The sequence below is a fragment of the Eumetopias jubatus genome, unplaced genomic scaffold (genome assembly GCF_037043125.1).
Source record: "Eumetopias jubatus isolate StellerSeaLion01/CBP00866 unplaced genomic scaffold, mEumJub1_p1.0 scaffold_5, whole genome shotgun sequence".
NCBI classification, from domain to species: domain Eukaryota; kingdom Metazoa; phylum Chordata; class Mammalia; order Carnivora; family Otariidae; genus Eumetopias; species Eumetopias jubatus.
In genome coordinates this window covers 93,864,890-93,892,815 of record NW_028274811.1, presented here as the reverse complement: position 1 = coordinate 93,892,815, position 27,926 = coordinate 93,864,890, and the positions used below count along the sequence as shown (strand labels likewise).

At 37.2% G+C, this 27,926-nt stretch overlaps 1 protein-coding gene across 3 annotated transcripts in view; it reads left to right on the top strand.

Moving 5' to 3' along the window:
• RANBP17 (RAN binding protein 17) overlaps positions 1–27,926 on the top strand; it is a 321,533-nt gene that overhangs the window by 205,517 nt on the left and 88,090 nt on the right. For 2 of the 3 annotated variants that reach the window (XM_028102718.1, XM_028102721.2), the window contains 3 exons: positions 17,434–17,493; positions 25,105–25,178; positions 26,233–26,313. In XM_028102718.1, the coding sequence (XP_027958519.1) occupies positions 17,434–17,493; positions 25,105–25,178; positions 26,233–26,313 (215 nt within the window). The remainder of the gene's footprint in view (positions 1–17,433; positions 17,494–25,104; positions 25,179–26,232; positions 26,314–27,926) is intronic. The other variant, XM_028102719.1, reaches the window with a different exon arrangement.

Below are 27,926 nucleotides of genomic sequence, written 5' to 3'. Positions count from 1 at the left end.
AGTGGTACCCCTGGCTTCTTCCCCAATGGCAGCAAGTGTCTGTTACACGATTTGTGAAAGGTGTTTTGTCCTTGAGAGTAGCTGCCTGCCACAACACACCATAGATCACATTTGGAGGACCTTTTAAAACTGAGTGTTTGACTCTCTGTGAAATCCCTTTTCGTGTTTTGCTTCACTTGAAATGACATTATGACTTACTGTGAGACAGGATAATTTGTAGTTTCCTTTGTCATCATCTTCTTTGGATGTCACAGACCATGGAGTGCTCTGCATTGGTTTTAGGGAACTGAGAATGGGAAGGACACATGATTTTTATATTATTATTTCTCTTGAGTGTTCTTGCTTGTGATAGATTTTGGCTCCAGGCGTAAAGATGTATGGAGAAGCGGCCTACTGGGAGAGCATTTCATGTTTCACTTGGCTTTTTTGTGACTAAATGCAGTATTAAATGATTTGTGTGATACTTGCATGATATTAAATCGAAAGGGCTGTTGTTTTATCAAGAGGTCCTTTAGCATATGCTATGAAGGCTAGACATCAAATACCAGGGTTTCTATGTGTAAAGAAAAGGGACCACAGATTTCTTAGCTTGAATTATTTTCGTTAATAACCTTAGCAATGGCTCTTAAGAAACATAAAGCTTTCTTTCTCATCAGAAGCCCCAAACGGTGTGTCTTTGGGGGCCATTTTTCTTGGCATTGTACTCTGGACTCAACCAACATTCTGGGTAAGCTCTCATCTTACCTTCCTCTGTCTGTAAGCCTGTATTTATCTCTTTGACCACCTATTTTTTTTTTAAGATTTTATTTATTTATAAGTCAGAGAGGGAGAGCGCACATAAGCAGGGGGAGTGGCAGGCAGAGGGAGAAACAGGCTTCCTGCAGAGCAAGGAGCCCATGTGGGATTCGATCCCAGGACCCTAGGATCATGACCTGAGCCGAGGGCAGGCACATAACCGACTAAGCCACTCAGGCGTCCTGACCACCTGTGTTTTAAAATAAAAATCTCAGGGTGCCTGGGCAGCTCAAGTCAGTTAAGCGCCGACTCGTGATTTCGGCTCAGGTCATGATCTCATGGGTTTGTGAGATCAAGGCCCGTGTAGGCTCTACTTGAGATTCTCTCCCTCTCTCTCGAATAAATAAATAAATCTTTAAAAAATATAAAAATAAAAATCTCTGTTTCACCCTGTGCTAAGCAAGAGTCCTTTGTCTTTAATAAAACACAGAAAAGGAGCAGAAACTTTTCTTTGATAAAAAATTCCTAGGGACAATTCATATACTAAAAGCTCCCAGAGTTGACTTGCCCTTACTTGTGTCCACAATTCCTGTGTTCCCTGGCCCTCTAAACTTTGAACAGCTTTTGGGGATTTCTAAATGTTTTGATACTAGCAAAAATAAAAAGATAGCTTCTTATAGAGAAAGGATGGATAAAATAACAAGCAAAACCCAATTATACAGCTTTAGGAAGTCTCACACCAAAAATTGTCCATGACAGTAATAAAACTGTGAAGGGGAACAGTCCCAAAGTACATGTCATGCTTATTCTCTTAAAAGTCACATGGTGGGCTCTATACTTTATTCCCTAGACATAGTGTTTCCATGAGGTTGTGTAATGCTTTACCTCTCCTTTAAAAACTAATCTCCCCCACAAAAAAGGCAGGGAAAAGTATTACTTTAATTATCAAGGTGGGTATTTAGGTACTCAAAGGACAGCATTTCAGAAGAAATCCCATATGGTGTCGAGTAGGCCCCAGGAGGAAGAATAAACATTTATTAATCACCTGTAATATGCAATGCCAAACATTTCACATAAATTTTCTCTATTCCTTGTAACAGTCACTCATGAGTCCCCCTCTAACATTGGTAAGGAAATGCACCCAAGGAGATTTCCTTTCATCTTGGGCAGTGGGGTGAAGTGAGCGCCTAGAAAGGCTAAAGACCAAGCGTGTATGACGTGTGTGGAAGAGTTGAAGGGAAACATAGATGATGAGCAGTAAAAATCTAGAGCATACTGGAGAGTGGGTGAGGCTTTCTTTTGTAGAAAGAGCAGAACAAGAAAATAGAATTACCACAAAGCTATTGTGTAGCTTCTAGGTGCCATTGCTTGGCACATAAAACCAACTGAAGCCTCCCAGCAATCCTGTAGGGGAAGTGCAAACACACAAAGGATTGCACATGGACATTTTTCTGAGAGATGGTCAGTATCTTTAATAGATTCACAAAGGAGTTCATGATCCCCCAAAAGTTAAGAACTCCTGTATCATGCCACCTTAACATAAGAGGAACAAGTTGAGGAAATTAGAGCAGTGTGGGTCTTGCTTTATATTTCTTTTTAAAACTTTCCCCCCCGGGTAGTAGTAGTACATTAAACCAGGAAAAAAAAAAAAAATCTATCCTTCACAATCCTTCAGGGCTGGGAAACCTAATTTATTTTGTTAGAGAAGTAGTGTAGTGTACTGGGTAAGAGTCTAGGTTCTGAAGTCAAATTGCTCAAATTTAAACCCTAACTTCTACCAAGTATTTGTTCTCTTGCCTCAGAGAATACACCTAATTGCTCCATCTCAATTTCTTCATTGTAAAGCTTGAATAGTAATAGCGTCTACCTCATGGTAGAAGGGAGCATTAAATTAGTAAATATGTGTAAAGTGCTTAACACAGTGGTTCTTTCCAGGGGTGATTTTTACCTCCCAGAGAACATTTGATGATATTTAAAGACATTCTTCTTTGTCACAATTTGGGGGAGGGGTGCTACTGGCATCTAGTACATAGAAACCAGGGATGCGCCTAAACATTTTACAGTGCACGGACAGTCCCCCACAACAAAAAATTACCCACCCAAAATGTCAGTAGTGCTCAGGTTGAGAAACCCTGGTTTAGCACAATGACTGGCATACACACTTCAGTAAATATTTACGATTACTGTGTGTTAATGTCTATGGAAAATGGAAGAACAAGTGAAATTATGATGCACTTATCTTTTCTGAGCAACTAAAAAAAAATAAAAAAATTAAATATCAGATAATAAACTACTTTAATTAATGGAACTTCAATGTTATAGGGAAAAACCCATTTAAAGAATGTGATTTTTTTGATGGTATAAATGATTATGAACCCATGACTGAGGCTATTATAGGTGCTTTGTAAAAAATTTTATAGTTTAATCCTATTTGGTATTGATGTAACTATTATATTTCTTAGAGCATTTCATGATCATATATGAAAGGCAGTTGGTTAAGAGTGTGGTCTTTGGCATTATTCTTAATTGGGTTCAAATCCCTACTCTGTCAATACAAACTATGTGACTCAAAAGACACATCACATAACTTCTCTGCGCCTCAGTTTCTTTAGTGGTAAAATTGTGATGCTAATGCCCACCTGTTTCATAGAGTTATCATATTGATTAAATGAGATAAGGCATATAAAGTACCTAGTATAGTACCTAACGCATAATAAACACTCAGTAACTGATGGCTGCTTGTATCGTCCACATCATCATTTTCATCATCCCTGTCCCTGGAAGTCCAGTACCCACAGGGGTAGGGTAAAAGCTAGAGGGGCCAACTAGGCGGCTGAGTGTTAGCAAAGTAAACCTGACCATAGGTTCTGCAGTTAGTATGAATGAGCCATCTCGTTTGTCATGCTGCCTTTACCAATTTCATAAAATCACCTCAACTTCCTCCACAAGGTCTCTTTCTAGTTTGATACCTACCAACATCCACTCTCATCATCCCTAACCCCTTTTGTGATATTCTAGATCTTTTACACTACTCCTTTTTATTGACATCTGACTTATGCTCATTTTTCATAGCGTCCATTATAGGATTTTCCAAAATCCCATTTCACACCAGTAAGCGAATCTGAAAGGGAAGAACCCTGTTTCCTATCTGTGTTCTCTCACCATGTGACTGTCCATTTTATTCTTTTAACTTACTGTATTTTCAGCCTTCTTCTAAATGATATTATATTCTCCTTTGAAGTTCCTAGCTTAGTTTGTTCAAAGGCAAAACAAAAAAAGTATGATATTTTGTGAGAAATAATGTGTAGTTTGGTTAAGGTGCTGTGATTGCTTTCTGTTTCTAGAAGCTTACTTATAGCAATTTCTTCTGTTATTGTACTTGGGGAGTAGAAGGTATATTCCGCAAACATGGTTTAAGATTTGAGTTAGTTTGCATCTATCTCTATTAATGGGTTCCATAAGTGAGGCATTAATACCCCTTTATTGTGTTATTGTTAAAATAATTATCTTAAATCTAAGGACCGTGTCTTAATTTTGAAGAAAGATAATTCTTCCACCTCTCTAAGATTAAAATTGTGAGGAAAAACCTGCAAAGAAAAGGGAGTTCCATTTTTAAATAACAGATCTCAGTAGGCTCTTAATTTGCAGGTTGTTACTCTGCATCCTCCGCGTCGGTTGAATGTATCACATGAGCACCAGTGAGCAGATGTGGGGAGGACGCAAGCGGGATGTGGAAGCAGGAACCAACAGCGTTGGCAAACTGGCAAATGCTTCTGTTTTGCTAAGACCTGCTTTTTTGTATTCAGGCTGTCCGAACCATCTGCTTTTATATTCTCTTTACCTACTGTCAGCCATTTTGGAGTTTTTTAAAAAGCTTTAAAAGTGATAGGGAATGTTTCACAGTAAGCCAGGAAGCCTTACCGCTCTTTAAAAACCTGGTGCTTTTAGCATATTCCCATTTAATGCTCAAGAGAATAGTTATTACTTTTTAATTTAGGTGCAGTATGTTTATGTTATGTAATGAAAGTGGTTTTCTCCCTTTCCAATTACTTACTCTCAGACATCAAAATTTAAATTTAAATAGATACTTAGCCATGGTGTATACATTAACAGCAAATGCATAGTGATTGAATATAAATGATGGTTTACTTATCCCTTCTTGTTTAAAAAAGAAAAAAGAAATGCATTGCACAATTTAATGAAAATTCCTAATTTTTATAACTTAGTTATTTTCTAGATATGCAACTGATATTCTCAATAAAAATAGTATTTATAAAGTGCATCAGATACTGTGCTAGGCATTGTATCCAAATTACTGCTAGCCCTCTCTACATTACAAGGTAGGTATTACATTCATTTTGTAGATGAAGAAATTGATTCTCAGAGAAGTGGAGAAAATTGTTCAGGTCACACTTGAGACTGGGGATTTGGACTCTTCTACACTGCTTTTCAAAAATGTATTAAGGAGATGATTTGGTATGTGATAGAAGGTTTCTGGTTAAGGAATCCGGGATGGTACATTTTATTTAGTTGCAGGTGAGCAGACTTCATTTGGTTTGTGAAGTTCCCGACTCTTTCTAGCCTCTGATCATATATAGGCATTTTATTTTCTTCTCTAATCATTGAGAAATACTGTTGACACTGTCCTCTGCTTCTGCTTTTTCCAAGGTTTTTTAAAAAATGCTTTTACTTAAAAAGAAGAAGAGGAACAATTGTGGCCTGTTTGTAATAATTTCCATTAGCTAATTTGTTTTTTCCTGTTTTGTCTGTTAACATTAAGACTGCTTGTAATCTTTCAAGATTGTAGTCAGAATTAAATAGCTATATTGTTGTTACATGTTTTTGGGCCTTTGTCACTACCCAAAAATGTGGTCTGTGAAAAACAGACTCCAAAAATTCAATGGTTCAAATATTTATTTTATTTTTTTAAGATTTATTTATTTTTTTTTAGAGAGAGAAAGTCTGGGGAGGGGCAGAGGGAGAGAGAGAATCCTGAAGCAGAGTCCCCACTGAGCACGGAACCCAACACAGTCTTGATCACAGGACCCTTAGATCATGACCTGAGCTGAAATCAAGAGTCAGCCTCCTAACTGACTGAGCCACCCAGTCGCACCAATGGTTCAAATGATTTAAAAGCACAATGTTAATAGTTATAATCTATATTTTACTTTTTTTACAGCACAACTCCCTTTTACTCTGTAAAATCAACAATATGAAAGTCTTAGGAGTCTTCAGTGTAGAAAGTTAAACATTTCAGAGGGAAAATCGGGTTTTGTTTTTTTAAATCAGTATTTTGGTAGAACTTGAAATTTCTTAAATATTTAAATTCAGGAATCCCCTTAAGCCCTACATTAAGTTCAGGGAAAATAAGAGGATGTTTTACTTTCTACGATGGATAATAAAATCTATAGAACTTGTTTTCCTAAGCAGTGCCACAAACTGAAAATACATTGATGGGAAGTCCATGAATGAAAGATTGCAAGATAGTTATTAAGGAAAGATAGAAATATCTTGGTACATCTCCAGCCTTTTGAGGTTAATGGTCATAGTTGGAGGATAGGTCATTGGAATTGTAATCAGAAGCAATAAGGAACCAAATGAGCCTGATATGTTGTAATATTGTATAATTAATATAGGCAGAAGTAATCTCTTTCAAGTTCCTGGCCCACCTCAGACCTTCCTCTCATTTGAGGAAATAGAGCCAAATTGTCATAATTTTGCCACCTTGGCATTTCTTTTCATTTCCCAACCCTTTTACTTTTCTTCAGTAGCACAGTTGAAGCAGAGAGGGATTTCTTTTCCACATTCAATACCTAATTTTGGAGCTGTGGATTTAGAGTTATTTTGGTATATATTTAATTGAAATCTTATATAAGCAGATGAGCCTCTCCCAAGGAACTGGGTGTATGAGGATGGAGGGAGAGCACTCTCAGTTCAAGGATGTGGAGAATAGAAATTTCTAACCAAAAATAAAGAATTAGAAAAATGAAAAACCAAAGAGTAGTATATATCCATGAAGGTTGGACTATCAAGGAGAGGGAACACATGACATTAGAGACAACAAAGGGTCCAAGAAGGGTAAAAGCTTGGCCTCTCTAGCTGTGGCCCATCATACATACTGTAGTTGGACAGATCTTAAGCACTACTTTTATCATAGGGCTCTTCCTACTCAAAGACTTATTGTTGCCTGCATCAAGCCAGCAATCCTTGGCTTCTAAGGTCCTCCATAATCTAGCTCCTCCTACTAGCCAGTTTTAGTTCCAGTAGCTCCCCTCTATCAGGCTGACTCTCACCATCTTTATCTAAAATTGTATTGTTCTCTTTTTCCTTCTTTCCCAGCCCCATCCCCTCCCCTCCCCATCCCCATCCCCATCCCCATTATTTTTTTTTAAAGATTTTATTTATTTATTTGACAGAGAGAGACATAGCAAGAGCAGGAACACAAGCAGTGGGAGTAGGAGAGGGAGAGGCAGGCTTCCCGCGGAGCAGGAAGCCCGATGTGGGACTCGATCCCAGGACCCTGGGATCATGACCTGAGCCGAAGGCAGACGCTTAACAACTGAGCCACCCAGGCGCCCCCCATCCCCATTATTCAGTGTTCTATTCAGGTATCATTCTTACAGTTCCTAGCATCTGGGTCATATTCATTAAAGCTTAGTTAAATAATGATGACAGTGCTAACAGTCATTTATTGTTTATTCTATGCCAGGCACTATGATGATAAGCTTTTACATGCATTACATCTTGTAAACTTCAAAATAATCTTGCGATGAAGGTGTTCTTAACCATAGTTCCACCACAAAGTAACTTGACTAAGAATACAGTGGTAGGAAGTGGCATGTACAAGATTTGACCTTTAGGTCCGATTAACTCTAAATCTATTAAATGATGAACTGTAATTTTCAGTCTTGCTCCTTTGTTTTCTGCTCTGTGTTTGAGATTCTTGAAGACAGAGGCAATGTCCTATAGATATATTTGTCAGTACAGCTAAGACAATGCTAGATCATCAACTATTTTCTTCTTGATTGATTGTGGATTAGATAAAGTGAGATGGTCAAATTTGATGGTGAGAAAAGCAGAGAAACTTTATTCTGACCCTGGTCATTTTTCTGAAGTAGATGTTATTAAATAGAACAGTATTTTTATTTAGCAGATAGTGGATTGAAACCAGGCAATGTTCAGTTTTTAAGGATTGTAAATCAGAAAAGGATTTTTATAGTAGCTGTAACAATGTTATTTTGGGCTGAATCAGTTTTATTCTTTCATTCCTTAATCAAGTACTTATAATTACTGTAAATAATGTGATTTATAATAAGAAACATATGTTTGGGGGCGCCTGGGTGGCTCAGTTGGTTAAGCGACTGCCTTTGGCTCAGGTCATGATCCTGGAGTCCCGGGATCAAGTCCCACATCCGGCTCCCTGCTCAGCAGGGAGTCTGCTTCTCCCTCTGACCCTCTTCCCTCTCGTGCTCTCTATCTCTCATTCTCTCTCTCTCAAATAAATAAATAAAATCTTAAAAAAAAAAAGAAACATATGTTTGCTCTTTGTCCCCTTTTCTGGCACAGAGCTCCTAAATCCTTGGAATTTTCTAAGTGATAAGAGCCAATAAAGGTATCTTGATATTCCTAACAGACCCCTTTTTCCTACATGTGAGTTTAGTCACCTACAGGTGACTTTTGGAAAGCATCTAGGGATGGGGGCTGCTTGCCAGGGAGAATCAACCATGTGATTAGAGAGTTGGTACTTTCAGTCCTACTTCCTGACTTCTGAGGAAGGGAGAAAGGTTTGGAGTTTGAGTTCAGTCACCAAGGGCCATGCCTAGGTAAGGAAACCTCCATAAGAAGCCAAAAGGATAGGTTTCAGAAAGCTTCTGGGTTGAGAGAAAGAGGGAAATAAATCATGAGAGATTTAACTATAGACAACAAACTGAGGGTTGACGGAGGGAGATGGGTGGGGGATGGGTATTAAGGAGGGCCCTTGTTATGATGAGCACTAGGGTGTGGTATATAAATGATGAACCACTGAACTCTACTCCTGAAATCAATATTGAACTGAATGTCAACTAACTAGAATTTAAATTTTTAAAAAAGAAAAGCTTCTGGGCTGGTGAACACATAGAAATTTGAGGAGAGTGACTCAAAGAACATGGAAACTCCACACCCCTTCCCACAAACCTTGCCCTAAGCATCTTTTCCATCCCATCTGGACATTCCTGATGTACATCCTTTTATGACAAACCAGTAATCTAGTGAGTAAAATGTTTCTCTGAGTTCTGTGAGCTCCTCTAGCAAAATAATCAAACACAAGGAGGGGGTCATTTGAACCGTCAGTCTATAGCTACTCAGAAGCACAGGTGACAGTCTGGACTTTCAGTTGGCGCCTGAATTAGGGGCAGTCTTGTGGGACTGAGCCCTTAACCCATGAGATCTGACACTATCTACTTTGAGATAGTTAAATTTGGGGGACATCCAGTCAGTCTCCATGGACAATTGGAGCATTGTTTGGTATTGTTGGGAAAAAAAACACATTGAAATTACAAATACGATTGATGCTTGAATGACATGAGGATTAGGGGTGCCAACCCCCTTGTGCAGTCAAAAATCCAGGTATAACTTTTGACTCCCCCCAGATTTTACTACTAATAGCCTACTTTTGACCAGAAGCCTTACCAATAACATAAGCATTGGATTAACACAGATTTTTAATGTTATATGTATTATATACTGTATTCTTACCACAAAGTAAGCTAGAGAAAAGAAAATACTCTTAAGAAAATTATAATTGAGAGAAAATACATTTGCAGTACCATACTGTAAAAAATCCACTTGTAAGTGGACCTGTGCAGTTCAAACCCTTGTTGTCAAAGGGTCACCTGTACATGTAATTGCCTACTATGTGCTACACATTGGGACACAGTGTGACTAGAGAGATAGTCCTGCCTTCACAGGCTGGTGGAGAAGACAGACAAAGCTGACAAGCAATCATTGTCCAATATGATGAGGCCCATGATTGATATGAAGAAGGACAGTGAGAGCATAAAGGAAGTCGCCTGATGTAATCTTGGGCAAGTCCTAGAAGGATTTCTAGGTGATACTCAGGGTTTCTTTTAGCGTCATTCGGTTCTGTGTATTACATAAACAAGTAAGTAAAATATAATAACAACTAGGAGTTGCATATCGGTGCAAAAAGAGGCCAGAAAAGTCCAGCTTTATGTTTTCCACTTTCCCAGTCATGATTGCAAAATGAGACCAGGAAATCTAAATATCAATACCCTTCAGATTGTTTACCAAATTAAGGAGGTTGATGTCAAAATAAATGTTCCATGCTTCTAAGGTAATTCGTAAAACAAATGAATTCCCCTACCCCGCTCGTTTGGCACCAGGAAACCACCCCACTGGTTCCACTCTGTCATATTGGTGCACCAGATAGAAGTCAGGGTTGTCTTACATACATTGAATGAAATAGCGCCCAATAGAAAGTTTAATTTGGATTTACCAGAATAAATGTCTGTGAATACATATTTTTTCCAGTAGCTAGGAAGCAGTGTTGTCAAACAGTGAGGCCTGTGAATAGGAAATGGGAAAAGTGGTCATTTTACTGTGTAATCTTGAGCAATCTCCTAACCACTACTTGATTTCCCCATCTAAAAAAAATTGGGTTCATGATACCTGTCCTTTGAATGCATGTTCTTAGTGATCCAAGAGAGACAGTATGATGAATGAGCCCTCTCTTGGCCAAAAGGAAGATAATCCAAGTAATTAAATATTTAAAATAAAATTCTGTTAGTGAGAAGAGGGAAAGATGGGGGACATAGAAAAAATAGATATTTTGTCACCTATTTTTCTTGGTTGCTAATTGAGAATTTTACCATTTTAAATCAGCTACGGTGTGGGGAAAGGTCATGATTTCAAAAAACATGAGCATTTACTATGAAAAAGAGGCAAAAGATAAATCAGGCAATGTGTATGTACTAGGATTCTCTGCATATATTGACATATGGTTTACAGAATATCATCATGATGGTAATGACTCCCCTTTTAAAAAAAATCTGTGAGGGTGAGAAAAATTATTTCATTAAACTCTTCAGAAAAGGTTATCTCCCACAAATTCCTAATTGTTTATCATCATAATCAAGCTAATTTCCAAAGAAAGTGGGGAAAAGTAGATCTGAACGGAGAAATGGGGTGCTATAGAATATAGAATTTTTACTCGTTTGTACGGTAGACTGTCCTCTTGAAATAAATATGAAAAGGAACGAAGTTGTTTGTGCTTTGAAAACTGAAGCATTGTTCATCATGCATAATTGAAGAAAGTTGAAATTTGTAGGTATGAAACCAAAAAAAGCCGCAGCTACGATAACTATTACAGGAAATGGAGGAAATTAATAATAAAAGACAATACACTACCTCATAAATACATGCTCATCATGAGAGTAGAGGATGAGAGCATTCAGCAAATACCCTGATTAATTTAACAATTTAATCCTGGAGTTGGAGGACAGATATTTCAGGATTCATTGGTACATATAGATAAGTGAGAAAGACAAAAATAAACAGCTTACTTTCATAAAGTAAGATTTTCAGACAGTCCTTCTGGATATGTGAAGATAATATTTTAAAAGAAAGGTTGGTTATAACTTAGCAAGACGTGTTTGATGTGAGGATTTATTAAATAAATAACCAAGTTTCTGTATCTTTTAAAGAATATAAAATGTGTTAAGGGACAGATTTGGGGCATTTTTGCCTTATATCCAATGATCTTGCTTTTTATAATTTATTCTAACAATGATCCTGCTTTTTATAATTTATTCTAAGTAACTGCTAGGAGCTATGATTTTTAAAAGACTGCATGATACTAGGAACATAAATTAGGGGAAAAATTACTTACACTTACTCAGTATTCACTGAATAAAGTTTAAATTAACCCTGATTAGAACATCTTTGAATACCTTTTTGATACATAAAATGATTTATCATTTTATGTATCAAATGAATATGTGTTTCAATAAATTTTGGAGGATTTTTAGAAAGAGCAAATAGCATAAGAGTAGTTTACTAGAAAGGCTTTTATTTTATATCACATCGACGTGTGTGATTCACTTTGTCTTTTTTTCTATCGGCTATTTGGTAAAAGTCCACAATTTGCCAAAATGGTTAATAGGACACAAATATAGACATTTCATGTGATGTACCATGTAAATGTAAACCTTTGTAGTTACATGTTTCTGTAGCAAGAGAATTGTTTTAAAAGGCATGTAATTTATTAGCTATCGGTAGCTTCTTTATTGCCTTGCCGCGCTGCAGTAATAAATAAAAGAAAGTGAACTGATTTTACAAATGGCACACAAGGTGCACATTTTGTGGAAAAAAAAGTCTTTTTTTAAAGAATTGGCATTAAATCCTTTTTTTGTGATGACAAAGAGGCTAAGAGTGCAAACTGTATTTTCTGTTTATCGAAAACAGTCTTTTTTTCTCGGGGGCATTTTTTCCTATGATCATCAAGGGATTTCAAAAGCAATAAAGTGTGGAATCATTGTTCGACTTGAACAGTATTAAAACTTAGGTTTTAATTTCAGTGAAGTAATAAGATTTGAACCTGTCTCACATTACAGCACTGTAAGGCATTTAGCAATTGTATTTTAAAAGAGGTTTTTAAGATGCAGCTCACTTGTAAGCTAACTGTCTGTCAGTAATTAATAGTTTTTCTTCAGCATAGGCTGTTGTGATAAGACCAAGAAATATCCGTGTTTTTAGTAACACATTATGATAATTGTGAGTGCTTATTCCTAATTAGTCTAAATGTCTAATAATTTTCAGCTTGCTTCTCTGGCTGCTTAGTAGAAAAAAGAGAGTAATATGTAAAGCTACAGTGTGTCTTTGGGCTTTTAAAAATATGAATGTACACACACATGTATATTTCAGTAAGCTTTCCACCCAGCAGGATGATATGTCAGTTGACTCATTCATTAACCAAGTATTTTATCCTTCAATATCATTTCCTGGTCTTCAGACATCACATCATTTGTATATATAAAAACTGTTGCCAGATATGGTACTATTTGTATAGCTAAACTCAACCTGACAATCCAGATTCTTCAATACTCAACACTGAACCTATCTTTACTTTTCAAAAAAGGCTTTAAAATATGAGGATTTCTATTAGATCAGTGTGGCAACATACTTGCTGATGAAAGATTGTATTTACCATTTTGAATTGCTATTGAAAATAATTGCCTCTACAAAAGGAAACATCTGTATGATAGCACATGGTTAAAGCTGCCATCAATTTTTAACATTTGAGGGTTGAGCTATGACCTTTTATGATGACTGTGAACAGTAACTGCCTCCATTAGCCATAAGTTTTGTTTCTTTATTTTAGTAGATGGCCTAGACTGTAAATATTAGAGAATCTAAAATAAATCAACATATTATCCTAAGGATACAAAATGTAAGAGCTATTTGTGGTTGGGAACCTTTGACAGATAGTTTGGATGAAGCAGATGATTGCCTGCCTAGCGTATCTGGTCTCCATTGCTATGCCTGCAGGCAGTTTAGTGCTATGGTTGTATATTGATGTCAGGGTTAGTACTGAGTGGCTAGCAGTGACAGATGTCTATAATTACAGGCAATGCTTCCAGTATTTCTGAAAAGCCAGCCTATGTTGAACAATTATCTTATTTCTGCCTTGCCAAAGAGCATGTTCCAATTGCTAGTATTAGCAATGGTGAATATAGTGCTTCATCTGCTGCCTTGGGACAAATGTGGGAAAAGCACTTGGTTATAAAACATAAATGCAAAATATTTTTTCAGCATTTTGAATTAGTTAAGTTCAGTGTGTTTTCCTAATTTTTATCTCCCCATAACATGTCTCTGTTGAAGGAATCTTGAAATATAAAAGCACATTTGGTATACTTTTTGAGATTTTGTTTTCCCCTAGGCCTGCACGGCTCCCCAGCGCCAGTATCCCTTGTTTACTGAATAGATGTGTTTAAGTAAAGTTGGCTTTGAAACAACTTTCTTCAATGTGAATTCCATTTTCTGATTGACTTCTGTTACAAAATTGGAAGTGCATTTCAGTGGACAATCTCCCACACCTTTTGATGAGGAAAATTGTAGGAAAACGATAGGCAGTGCTGAAATTTGCAAAACACCTTAGTACACTGGTGTCTTCACATTTGCTGAGACTGGCAATTCTCAGTTTTTGTTTTAACCCTTTCTGTTCAGCCTTCAACCACTCATTGTCCTTTCCTGTCTCTAAGTGTTCACCACCACTTGCTTCCACACTCCCTCTTGACCCACTTTCCTGACTCATTAGAAATGTTTTCGTGCTTTATGGTCCGAGTTCTCGACTGTCCTTTTTGTTCTGGGCATTGCTCTGTGTGCGTGTCCTGGGCATGTGAGACACGGGCTGTACTCCCACACTCCCCAGCCAGAGTAGCTGCCTCACACAGTACTCTCCAACCCTGCCATTCCTGAAATCCCTAAAAGTTCTAGGCACTGGGTGTTAAAACATTGTCCATGCTCTAAGTTACAAATTCTGTATTTTCAGGTAATGTAGAATGAGAAATGCCTAGGAAATATCAGTTGATGATATGTACTATCTTCAACCTGACTCTAACCTGTGTTGGGTTTCTACTTTTGTGCTTAACCACTCTGTGGAGTTACTCATTACATTTTCTCATGGAGTCTTCTCAGCAGTGTTTTACTTAGTAGGTATGATTACCTTCATTTTACAGAATAGTTAAAAGATTTCAGGAAGGTTTAAAGACTTGTTCAGTGACCAACCCTGGGTTTGACCAAATCATCCTACTCTAAATCCAAGTTTGCTTTCCACTCTATCACATTGCCTGTGTGTGTATTTAGGCATGAGTTTAGGCATATGCTCCGTTTTAACTGTAATGATGAATGATAAAACGAACATCACAAGTTTTATCCCCATCTTTGCTGTTTCATTTCCCAAGGAAAAAAACTCATCTCTACAGCCACAGATTGGACCTCTCATCCTGGCTAGCCATCAGTCACAAGAGAACTGAGCTAGTTCTAGATCCTAGATATTTGATATAATCCTTCCTACTATATAAGAAACAACTCACTCCGTAGTCTAGTGTCAGAGACCAATATTGTATTCATGAATGAAAGGCAGCCCCTGTCGGTTCTTACTGAGCCGACCACACAAAAACCCTTTTGATAATTTAAAACTCTTAAACGATGGTGTTCTGGAACCCTTTCTCTGTGTGCATTAATTTAGCAAAGAAAACTTAGAGAATTGATTGGACTCACTGATCTGAATTGGGAAGACTTGGATAATTTATTGGCCCCAAGGCTGTAAATCATCTACTTCCCCGGTGAGTTGAGAACTTACCCTGGAAATAGGAAACAGGAACTTGCGATGACTCAGAAAAGGAAGATGAGGGCTTTGAAATCAAGAACTTAAGCAATGGGGGGGGTGCCTGGGTGGCTCAGTCGTTAAGCGTCTGCCTTCGGCTCAGGTCATGATCCCAGAGTCCTGGGATTGAGCCCCGCATCGGGCTCCCTGCTTGGTGGGAAGCCTGCTTCTCCCTCTCCCACTCCCCTCTGTTTGTGTTCCTGCTCTCCCTCTCTCTCTCTCTCTCTCTCTCTCTCTGTCAAATAAATAAATAAAATCTTTAAAAAAAAAAAGAACTTAATGCAGATGAGCCCTTGAGATAAAACATCACCTGTTACCACAGAACATTCTGTTTTCCTACTCTCTCCTCTCACGTTGCTTCTCTGTTGCTCCTCTTAGAAGATAGAAGATGAGGAGTTAGGCTGCCTTTCATTAGGGCTCTCTCCCCTCTAATCACTCTGTAACCATTTTTAAAGCTACACACATACCAGCTTACAACGTAGATCTACTTTCCAGCATCTAGTCCAGATAAAGCACAAAGAAAAGGGACTGTCCATCTTGGTGCATGCCTCATAATCTTAAAGTCAGACTAATGTTTGATTAGGTGTTACTTAATAATAGTGGCTATTTACTGGCCACCTGTTCTGAGGACAAATAGCTAGTGTTTATTTGGTGCTTACTGTGTACTAAAAACTTTCCAAGTGCTTCTGACACAATGCTGGCAGTGCTATAGCATGTTATGACAACAATAATAACAATTAGTACTTAATGGAAATTTTACTCTGTGCCAGGACTGTTCTGAGTGCTTTGCATGAATTAACTACTCTAATCCTCTCAAAATTTTCATAAATTAGTCCTACTATCATTCTCATTTTTTTATTCAAGAAAACTGAGATTTAGAGGGTAAGGAACTTGATCAAAATCACTCAGTAAGTGGTAGAATCCAACTAGTCTTGGGCTTCAGACTAGGTCTTAGCCAGTTCACTAGACTCCTAATTTGTGCTAGCAAGTACTGTGCTAGGCTAGCAAGTAGCAGAGTCTCACTCAAAACCCCTCGTGTCTTATACTACATACATATTTTGTGTTTCCTCCAAGGTGAATTTACCAAAAATACATAAGCAATTAACTTGCCCATTTCTGTTTTACTGAGAGAAGAAGATGCTTTCTGAGTAACTGCATATTGTCTTGGTTGAGGTTTTGCATATGTTTTAGCTAATTTTCAATGTGGAGAAGTGTTCAGTAGGAAGGCTAAGATGGAAGCAGGACTAACCTGTTTCCCCAGATACTGCCTACCCAGAGAAACCTGGTATTAGAGTTCAAAGGCATTAACAGGCCACCAGAAGGTGAACCCTGATCGCTTGCATTTGGAGTAGGTTAAAGTTTTCACTAACTAGGCTAGCGTGCAGGACAGAAAGTGAAAGGCAAAACAGATTATAGGAACAATATTTTTGAGTCAAATTTGAGAATGTAAAGAAAAAAAATGAACATAATGACCATAGCTGATTTGACAGAGTAGTACAAATGTAGCTGATGTGATTGACACCCCTTTTTCCATTCTGTGGGCCATTATTCCTCTACTCTTTATGTCAGGTTGTTCTTTCCAGAGAGAGTTGAGAGTCTCTTAGGAGGAAAGTAACGAAGTTGCTTTGGATGTGGAAAATGGGACATGTTTCAGAGAGGCAATGTGGAGACAGAAATGGAATATGAATAGGTAACATGTATGAATAAAATAAAGATGTTAGAAGTGGAGATGGGGACCTGGTAAAGTCTTAATGCCTACTGTAACTATAATTTGTGTGTTTTAGAGTAGAGGATTTAGGGGAGAGTGTGTGGCAAGAATTAGATTAAGTGGTAGAAGACTGTATGATGTACTTACCTTCTGAATAAATGAGTTCCATTTATTAAAAACGTACTCTTACCCATGAAGAGGTGACTCGGCCTACTTAAATCCTTAGCCCCAGTTGCCGCACTTGCATAATGAGAGTGCCTCATGAGCAACAACAGTCCTAAGAGATTCTTAAAAATAGTTCTGTCAAGGATTATTTATAATTTGTTCTTTTCTAGGGCTATCCTTTAGTAATTGGTTTCTTGAATTATTCCACAGAAGCAAACCCATTGTGTAATCTATATAACCACATCCAGGCTTTGAACAGCACTTCACCATTGTCTTTGCTTATAGCTTCCAGAATATAATCAGAGTCCCCAGAGCATTTTAAGTGACAGCCACAAAGATCCTGAGCCATATCCTCCCTATATCTGAAGTTGGGAAGGTCTTCTGCTCCTCCCTTATCCCTAATGTCAGGTGCCAGGTCCCTAAACTCTGTGCTTTTTAGGTTGTACACCTGAGGAGTGATGTGTCGAGAGTTCCAGAGAAGGCTTGGAAAATAGTTAAGGTGAGTTGAGTTGCTGGTTGTTGTGGTGGATCATCAGTCTTTATGCTTGTCTCACCACAGCCCCAGATTCTTATTACTAAAATAGGTACATGCTCACAGTGGTAAGTGTAGGGGTGCCTTGTCTGGATTCCCTTTTTATGCACTTCATAACCCTACAGTATGCATGTTTTATAACCAAATGTTCAACCATCAGCTAGTAAGTGGTATTACCTGCAGAGACTCTGCTTAGCTTGAATGCCTAGTACGAGAGCAGCCTGGGTTTCTCGATTACAACATTTCTGAAGTGGCCAGTTCTAACCAGTTATTCATACCTGAAAGGAGAAAGGAAGTTTTCTTTGGCTACATTGAATAGCATCTGTTATTGAAGGGTATCTACAATACGTGTATCCCTTATGCCAGAGTATGCTTCTTATGGACACCTTTGAGAGGGATGAGGAATTATAGTAAAAAAAAAAAAAAAAAAATCTTTTATGTCCCAGTTCCCCACCTCTACCCTCACCCTATCACAAATTTCATCCAGCATCAACTTCTTTCCTCCAAAATCTAATCATGATATAAATTTGCTATTGCAAAGGACTATAAATAAAATGCCTGAAATTCCCCCTTTAAACATGGTCTCAGAATCTTCCACCAGAATTAGGCAAGCCTTCTTCTAGTAGCCTCGTGCCATAGCCATGGTTAGCTTCTCGCTGTATGAGCTTGGGAAGATAATAATATTTACCCAGTGCCTTCCCATGGTTTTAGCCACAGAAGACTAGTCCAACAGAAGCTTGGCCCCAGACATGGAGTGAGTTGGCAGCCAGCAGGAGCAAAGCTGTGTCAGGACAAATGTACACTCCCCATCTTCTCTAGTTGGCTTTCAGCTGGTTGCACCACGGGAGTCTTTCTATGGGCTGTGTATCCTGTGACCAATAACTGGTGCACTCGACCCGGGTCCCTCTTGGCTAGTGAAGGCCTGTCGGGAGACATTAGGTTCATGCTGGTGGAGATCCTTAGTCAGTGGCTCCCTGAAGGAAAATGAGGCAAACAGCCAGCTTCTGTTGAACAGGTGGTAGTTAGACCTTAGATCTGGTCGGGCCCGGGGGCGGGGGGGGGGGGGGCGGTTAGGGCGGGGACAGGAGGCAGAGAAAGAATCTCTCCAAAATTACCAGTATTGCTGGTTTTCACACTGTACCTGTACTCCTCTTTCAAATAAATAATTGTTTAGAAACGAATCCAAAAATATCTCTGGCAGCATCTGGAGCCCTTCCTTAGCAGTCTGGATTTGGGCCCAAGTTAGGAATGGAAACCCCACTGGGGTGCAAGCAAAAGAGGAAGCATGTTCTTAGCCATGCATCAGTGGAGGCCCCTACTGGGAGAGGGGATTATCACAAGGCAGCAGGCGGCCCTGCACCCCAGCCTGCTGAGTTCATGCTTTGTGCCACAGGATGTGGAGCGAAGGAAATGCGAGGCCAAAGTGGTCGCTCCAAGTTCTCTGATACAATGGCTCATTCAAGCAGATTGGGAATGCCTCTTAAGAGATTTGTTAGGTACATGTCCCCTTAGCAAGATGGCCACCACAGATGGTGGGTTCGATATAATAATTAAAATAAACATTTAACATTCATATTTATTTTGTACTTCCATAGTCAGCTTTTCTTTTATCAGTTGCCATTTCTGTATTCCACTGAATGAGGCAAGCAGAATTCTAACCTTTTACCAGTTGGTTTCCATCATTAGCTATGGTTTTAAAATTAAATTCTGACAAAAGATTTTTTTTACCTAATTTTGGTCTTATATTTTGTGATGCTACTTTACATGGTATGGAAAAATTAATCAGCCAAGATTAACGTGTATCTATCCAGTAGCACTAAGTTTCTGTATTTAGTATGAAGCAATGATATTTGTACCATTATGTCTTTTGATGTGGTCATAAGTTAATTGTGATGATCATGTTTTATTCTGCTTCAAGCATTAATGAAAGACCGCAGTATCTTTAGTTCCAAATGGTTTAGATCCAAGTCATTAAATCCTCTCTATTCCCTTTTACACCTCTCCTTCTCCCCCCACCCAACCCCCACCTTTCACTTCAGTGGGTCTCTTTTATAGAAAGCAGTGCATTGACATCAGGGGCACTTGGAGCCTAAGACAAAAATATGAAAATTGGTTTCTTATTCGTAATAAGTAATATCACACTAAGTTCCAAAATTCTTTTCCTAAGGAATGTTATTGCTTTCACTATATTGAATTCTTTCTGGTGACAGGTTTTGTTTTACCAAATTACAACCAGTTAAAAATCTTGATAAATCATGTCAGCAGATTGAAACAATACTTTAAAATGTACAACAATTATAGGGATTTTTAAAATTTTTGCGGTATCAATTTTGTACTAGGTTCAAATTTTGAAGAATAAATTGGTTCAGGAAAGTATATCATCTGATGGCAGACTACTTTGTTGTTGATTTCCACAGCACTGCTAATTTTCTGCATTGAGCCTGCTTACAAAAGCTCTTTGAGAAGTTATAACATCTTAAACATTTATAGAAGGCCTAAGGGTATTAACTTACTGTAATTTTCTGAAGATTCATTATCCAAAATCTTAATTCATTATAACAACTCTTATGAAAACCTATAGAACCAGTGTTTTCTCTTATTTTCTTATTTGCACAGAATGAGAGATTCATTGTTCTTTTTAATTTGTTTCATGTGGTGCTTTTGAGTACATTTCATAGAGGGCTGTTATTGAATTTCTGTGACTGTCATTATATATCCATACAACCTTTAGGAACTAATATTCTGGGTTTCCCAGTTCTGTAATCTACTTCAAATTTAAGGATTGACATAATTAGTTTCTTCAAAGTTATAACCAGAATGTTAGAGACAACACTGCAGATACCCGAGACCAGGAATTAGGGTTGGAAAAAGAGAGCAATTTAAAAAATTATCATAGCACATGCTTTTATTCTTTATTAAATTAAATTTACAACTCAAAATCTTACCGCTATTTGTATGCTTATTCCTTGTCTGGTTTTCTTATCTTGTCTGGTTTCCCTTTAAAAAGCCAGATACAAGATCACTTAAGCTACCTGCCTGTGCACGGGCAATATTTGTCATTTGGTTAGTTGAGAAGTTAGAGGACGTATGGGTTGTTGAAGCGTTATGTACATACCCAAGTGCTCCTTTCTGAAATTGAAAAGTAAAATAAGCAGAGTCAAATAAACAGAGATAAGAAAACAAACCATACTATAAAACAGTTTTTTAGGACCGTGCCTTCTCAAATCTATAATAATGACGATTCCTTGCATTTTTAACAACTTTCTGTATTTCAAGAGCTAGAGAGATGGATCAGTGGTTAAAATGGATAATTTTTTTAGCTTCTAAGATAATAGCTATGTAGAAGTAGAAAAAAATGCAGTTTTATAGCATGAAATTTTGAAGCTTTATGGCCTTTAACAAATACCATTTCTGACCATGATTAGAGTGGGAGAATTGACTGAATATATATGTAAAGATTTCAAAGTTAGTACAGATTAAAGGTTTTGTTTGTTTTAACTTTATCTGTGCAGTGTGGAAACCTTCGAGGTAAGCACCCTCTTACTCTTCTGTTATTTTTTATGTAATGAGCCTTCTCTTGAAACGGTATTAGCTGCCAGTTTTTAAAACCTACTCTGAGAAAGGGTCCATCAGAAAAGCAGCATTTGTTGATAACTACTAAATGCCAAGCTCTGTTAGGTATCATCATTTCATCTGCCCAAAAGCCATTAAGTAGGTATTATTATTATTCCTGTTTTACAGGTAGGAAACCAAAATTCAGAGACTTTAACCTAGTTAGTGGCAGATCCAGAATTCAAATCCAGATATCTTTGGGACCAAAGCCCTTCTACATTGCTAAGTTTATCAAGGCAACGTTCTAATTTCTTCTGGAGATGTTAAAAACAAATAAATATTTCCCTGCCATCAGGCAGCACATGCTTGAAATATTTGAGGAAAGACATATGCACGTGGAAAATTAATACTACAGCAAAATTGTATTCTGTTGTCTGATATGGGATGTGCCACTAACGGGCTGGCCAACAGTGTATACTCTCCGTATCAAGGGAGAGGAACTGCATCTATAGGGAGAGCTTCTTCCAGAAATATTGTTTAAGCATTAACACCACATCTTTTTAAATAATGAAATTTTACTAAGGTTACTTCTGGTGAATAGAATTCTGATATTATTTTCACAGAGAAGAAGTTCTGTGCAAAAACTGTACCTTTTATGGGTTGTTTTCCTTTTGTTAAAAAATTGTGAAAGAAATGAAATCAGCCAAAATGTGCATTTTAACATTACATTCATTTTTTTATTCATTTAACAAACATTTATTGAGTATTAGGTATGGGAGATAAAAGAACATGATCTCTGCCCTCAGGGAGCTTATAGTCTAATAGAGAAATACAGGCATATTAAAAAAAAAAGAGTGGGAGGAGGGCACAGATGGCCAGGCAAAACTAGCTTGTAATGAGTGCACATCCAGTTATGTGAAACACATAACCAAAGGCATAGCCATTTTCAACTTCACTGTATCCCTCAGAGAAGAATGGACAACATACATGAGCTTAGTATCTTATTTCTTAAATCTTTGCTTATTTTTCATAATGATCTAATTATCTTAACTGATTCTGAAATAAAAAATTAGGAATCTATGAACTAAAGGAAGGTTTTTTTTTTTCCCCTTCTTGCATTCCTATGCCAACTTCTGTGTCCTTCCTTAAAATGAGTATTGTGATGTAGTTTCTTCTTGCTGTAATAAAATTTTTTTCGGTGAAGTGATAGAAGTTTTAGAAAATGTTGAAAACCCCTAAATATTGTGTTAGAATTTTTCCTGTAGAAAGCCTTCATTGACTTGGGGACAGACTGCTTCCCACCCCCAAATTATATATGTCTATGGTATAATGAAATTCCAAATGTTTGAAGACATTTTCGTATCATCTGCATGCTCTCTGAATGATAAGGTGCCTTGGAAAATGTGAGACAGTCTTTTAAAAGAAATGCAGTAATCATACATTGATTTTAAATGACCCTGTCACACGTGAAAACAAATCAGATTGTTGCTCTTAATGAGCTTTTCAATTTACTATTCAGTAGATCAGATAAGTGGATTTAAGAGGTAATGATCCTGTTTAGTACTCAAGCTTGACTGTCAGATCCTAGTAGTGGAGAGAAATCCCTTGGGACAAAAACGTTGACACAGTTCTAGATGGGATAATGGGAATCAAAGCTAATGGATGATAAAAGGAATGGTGCAAGTTACAAGGATAATTGTGGATTAAAGCACTGCCATGTGTCAATGTTGACTGTTTTTTCTAATATCTTATTGGGTCAAATCTGGTGCTCTGAGAAACTGTTTTGACAGCAGAGCACAACAGACCTGCCTGCCTAGCTTCCTCCTTTCTGGAAGCCAGGGACACCACAGAAAACTTCCTTGTAAGAACTACCAATTTAAAAAAGATATTTTTTAAATGTTAAAATGTCTTGAATGTTTAAAATCACATTTTAGTTATTATATTTTTATTATTCAGTGTGGCTTGGGTAAAATCAAAATTAGATTAATTCTGAGCTATGCCATAAAAAAATAGCATTTCTAAAGCCTTGAAAATGTAAACTTTTGTTTTACAAAAATACGGTACAGTGTAGTGGGGGAGATGGACACCCAGACAATTGCAGTGTGAAAAATACTGTGAGAGAGGGATAGACCAGACACTGTTGGAACATAAAGGAGAGTGCAACTCATTCTTCTTGGGAAGGCAGCAAAGGCTTCCGAGGAGATGACTTTTGAATGAGAATCAAGGGGAGAGAATGAAGGCAAAATGATTCGGGCAAAATGAACAGTACATGAACTCCTAGAAATCTGAAATTGCATGAGGAGCCTCAGTTGGTCCGTCAGTATTTCATTGTGGCTTCAGATGGAGGTATGTTGGGACCAAGTTGTAAAGGGCCTCATGTGCCATGAATCATATCAATATCAGAGTTTCCAAGGGCCCAATTTACTCCCATCCATGAGAGAGGTTTCGGGTTATGCTGAGATAAGGGAAACTTCCCTTTCTACATACCAGTCTTCCTTTGAGCCTTCTCTGTGCCTAAAGGTTTCTGATCATTGAGGATTGGTGGTAACTCATTTCCCGAGATTTTCTCTCCCTGGCTCGCTCTTCCCCCTAAACATCTTACTAACAGAGTGATAGCTTCAATCTAATGAGAGATGAAGGCCTACTCTCATGAGCAAAACCATAGCTAGAGTAATTAAAATGCTTTTCCGTAGGGCTCAGAAATTAGCAAAAGAGTTGCAACAGGAATGTAAATCTCAATCTTCCTTTCTCTCTCCCCCAGCTTTTCCCCTCCACCTTTCTGCCCCTTCTTTCCTTCTCTTGCCCTCTCCACTTGCCCCTTCTTTTCCCTCTCTCTCTCCCACTGATTCACTACTGCCTGAGCAGCTTCTGGCTATGGGACTTAGGTTGAAAGCCCAGAACATGAGCTTCTACTTTAAATAGTGTTTAAAATCCAGATACGAAATCTCTGCAATGAACAGCCAGCCTCCCTCCCCTATATAACCCTATAGTTCTGGGTGATTTGTGGTGCCCTGTGATTTTTATCTCACCTTCATGACCTATGGCAGTATACCAAGCTGGTGTTTACATGTGAAAAGCAAAAGGCATAGGGAGTGAAAGCTAAGTTGCCATACCGTACCCTAGGAAATAGGCAGATCAGGAGAAAGTGAGAGAACACAATCACAGGGGATCAAATCACAGACGAAAAATCCCATACAGCTGGTGTCTGGCAGGGAGAACCTGGAATCACACCAGAGCATCAGGGAGTATGGAGGTGTCAACCCACCTCTCGGCTTTGCCAGGCTATTAGGGAATATTCCATTCGCTGCTGGTGGCATTTTCCCAGTTGAGGTGGGATATGTGTTTATAAGCTCAATGTGGCTTGGGTTGGGACTGAAATGTTGCACCCCAAAGTCTGCAGCCAACACTCCCTAATTGGAAGCTTAGTGGATTCCCAGGCCCTGATGTATTCAGCAGAGAATCTCTGAGCCTGGGATTTCAGTTTCAGCCTGGAAAGTAAGACCTATCTCTGTATTTGGGGGAACTTAATTGAGAGATTTTTGAGGAGAATGTCTATAAATTCTTTAATTTCCTCTTACTTTTGAAATCCTTATTTTTATAACTGACTAACATAATCCTGAATTATTTGATGGTTTGCTGATATCTGGAATAGATAGAAATTTTTTAAATGCCGGAGCCTTTTATTGAGACACTTCATTTTTTAGCCCTTTATATACATATGCCCGTCTTTGAGAAAGGGGTGGTTTACCACTTTGAGAAAAAAAATTATGTGGTGTTCTGGGAACAAAACAAGTACATGAGTGTGGGTGTGTGTTTCAAAATAAGAGAGGTACTTCCTGGAAGAAAAAGAGAGTAAATTATTAAATTATACTTTTTTAAAAAAATCCTTCATTTGCTCTCCCTACCCACTCCCTTCTTCAGTGTGGATGCGACAATGCTTTAAATCTTACATTTGTTCAATTTGAATAGTCTTTTGAAAATATATGTTAATGATAAAGCTTTTAACAGTTAAATGTTTTCATCCAGGTATATGCCCGTATGTCCGAAGTTTTAGGAATAACAGATGACAACCATGTTCTAGAAACATTCATGACGAAAATGTGAGTTCTTTGATTTTTCTTTTGTTGTTGTTGCTTTGAATGTAACAGGTATTTTTACTGTGTTTAAATCTCTTAATAATTTTAGTTTTTTAATAAAAGACCTTTTTAAATTATGCTATAATTCTCAGAATGGTAGCATTGTTCTTAATTGAAACTTAATTTCACATATTTAAAATTCACCATCCAAAAGACATTCTTATCTTTCAAGGTACCCATACAACTGCAGTATGCACCATCAAAACATGGTTTTAAAACGTGTACAGACTTTGATTCTTCAAGTCAGTTGGGCAGCATTTTTGTTTTTAATTAGAATGAAAATACCCAGTTTCAAAGACCAACTGAAGAGATTATTGCAAACTGGAATCATTGGGAGAGGTCTGATTGCCTTAAGACAGGGCATTCATTGATTCCAGCGGGAACCTATGGCTATCGGAGACATACTCATGGAAACTTGCCGTAAATCATCCTTTATAATCTGTTAGCAGAATTAACTAGTTTCTAGTCATGGACATAATTTTGTACATTTAGCCTGAATTTGTATGCCTCCATTTGGCAACCCACTTTTATCTGTGTAACAGGTAGATAGTACTGTGTTGCTTGCAGAGAACAAAGCTACATAAACAATCATGATCATAAGAAGTGAGTTTTGGAGCCCCAAGTTTGATGGTTCCTTTCTTGCTCGTTAACTGTGAGCCTCTGTTTGACTTCCTTTGTAACTCTTGCTGTCATTCCCTAATATGTTTATTTTAGTTACAAACTTGATGTTTCTTCTGTGAAACAGGCAATTTTTTAATTTATAAAACTAAATTTAGAGAATTATGTACCATTCGGAGAACAATGTTCATTATACATTGATTGCATATAATTTTGATTATGCCATTAAAAAGAATAGAATAGAAAATGTTCCCCTGGTATTTAAACCTGTTTTTCAACTTTGTGAGATATTTCTGACTTAGGTGACCTAACTTATGTAAATGTATGTGTATTTCCATGTTCTCTGTATATAAGCAAATACCTTACTTACAATTAAAACCATTTTTTTTTTCATATTTAGTGTTACAAATCTTAAATACTGGGGAAGATGCGAGCCCGTGATTTCAAGGACTCTTCAGTTCCTAAATGATCTTTCTGTTGGATATCCTTTTTCCTGTATATCTAGTAATGTATAGAAACACCCTAACACGTGCATTCTGTTGCCCAGGTATTTTCCTTGTTCATAATGTTTGTAACTGTTTTTAATTAAAAAAAAAAAAAACCTTTCATTTAACCTTATCTGTAAAGTATGTTTTTGAAAGATTTATATTAGCTACCAACTATGAACATTTATCCAGAATCACAATTGAATTTATATGGATATACAGATTCCTAACTAGTTAAAGTTATGTTTATATCCATCCAGTTTAATAAATGGATACAGAAGAAAGTATGCAACCATATGTGTTTTAGTCTGTGATTTTTCTTAATTGTCAGGGAGTTCTTGTTTTAAAAGAAAGCATGTTACTAATTTGAAGAAGGTCAAGATGTTCTAAAAATATTACCTTCTGAAAATTGAATTCCTGAGGGTAAATACTATAGCTTCAGTATTCTTCAATTGAAAAGAATATTATTTTGATTAGTTAAGAGGCACGAAGGAGTAATAGGAAGAAAATTATATAAGTTTTTTTTACCACTTCTTGGATTATTGCCGCCACGAAATCAACAGCTTATTTACTCTAAAATAAGATTTCCCGTTATCATTAAATGTTTGGGTTTCTATCTTTAGCAGATTTTTTAAATCTAAAACCAGAATCATCCTTTCTTACTATATTATAGTTAATACTATTGTCCTGTTTCTACCAGTGAGAGAGAAGCATGTAGATTGTCTTTTATATGTTAGCTATCAAATATATAGGAGTTATGAAAAATAAGTGTTGGTTTAGTTAACTACCAAGATTAGCTGATATTTAAATATGAGGACAGCATTCTGAAAATCGGTGGCATTGTATGGAAATTTTTAATGTAGGTTTACTGCAGGAATATGTTTGTATTAGTTAAGTTTAAAATTGTGTTCCTTGGGAAACCATAAAAGATTTCCAAAGTATTAGACACCCACTTTTGTGCTGGAATTTAATATGCAACTTTTTATTGGAAAATAATCGTCCTTGTCTGGCAAAATCCACCATGCAATATTTCTGTTAGTAGGTATAATGTAATAAAGACAGAGAGGGCTATTTATCACTACAAATTTTGAGGATTTCAGGATTCTTTTTATTATTTTAATATATTTCTTTGATATTAAATCAGAAAAATGATAAATTACACCTGTCCAGGCTGTTTTTCCTTTTTACTGGAAAGTGATGTACAACCCAATTCCAGTGGTCATTTTGGCTTTTTAAGATATGTATTTTTTCTTATTAAAAAAAACTCAACCTGTATTTTTTTTTAATAATGCTGAAATACTCTTTATTTCTAACATATGAAGTGGTTTATAAGTACTTCCTAGTCTTGCAAACTCTGGCCTTTTCACAGTGAATTACTTTGAGAGCATATTATCTGGAAGGAAGCCGGTGTTATTTTATAGCACGTATCTATTGTTTATATTTACCCTATTTTTTAGGTTGGAATTGAAATCTAATATAAAATTAATTCAATTTGTATTCTTTTTGGAATAATTTGCATAATGCCTAATTTATTTCTATCCACTATTTAAGTAAGATCCTTTTCCTATCACCTTATATCTCTTACATATTCTTTAATCCTAAAATTATA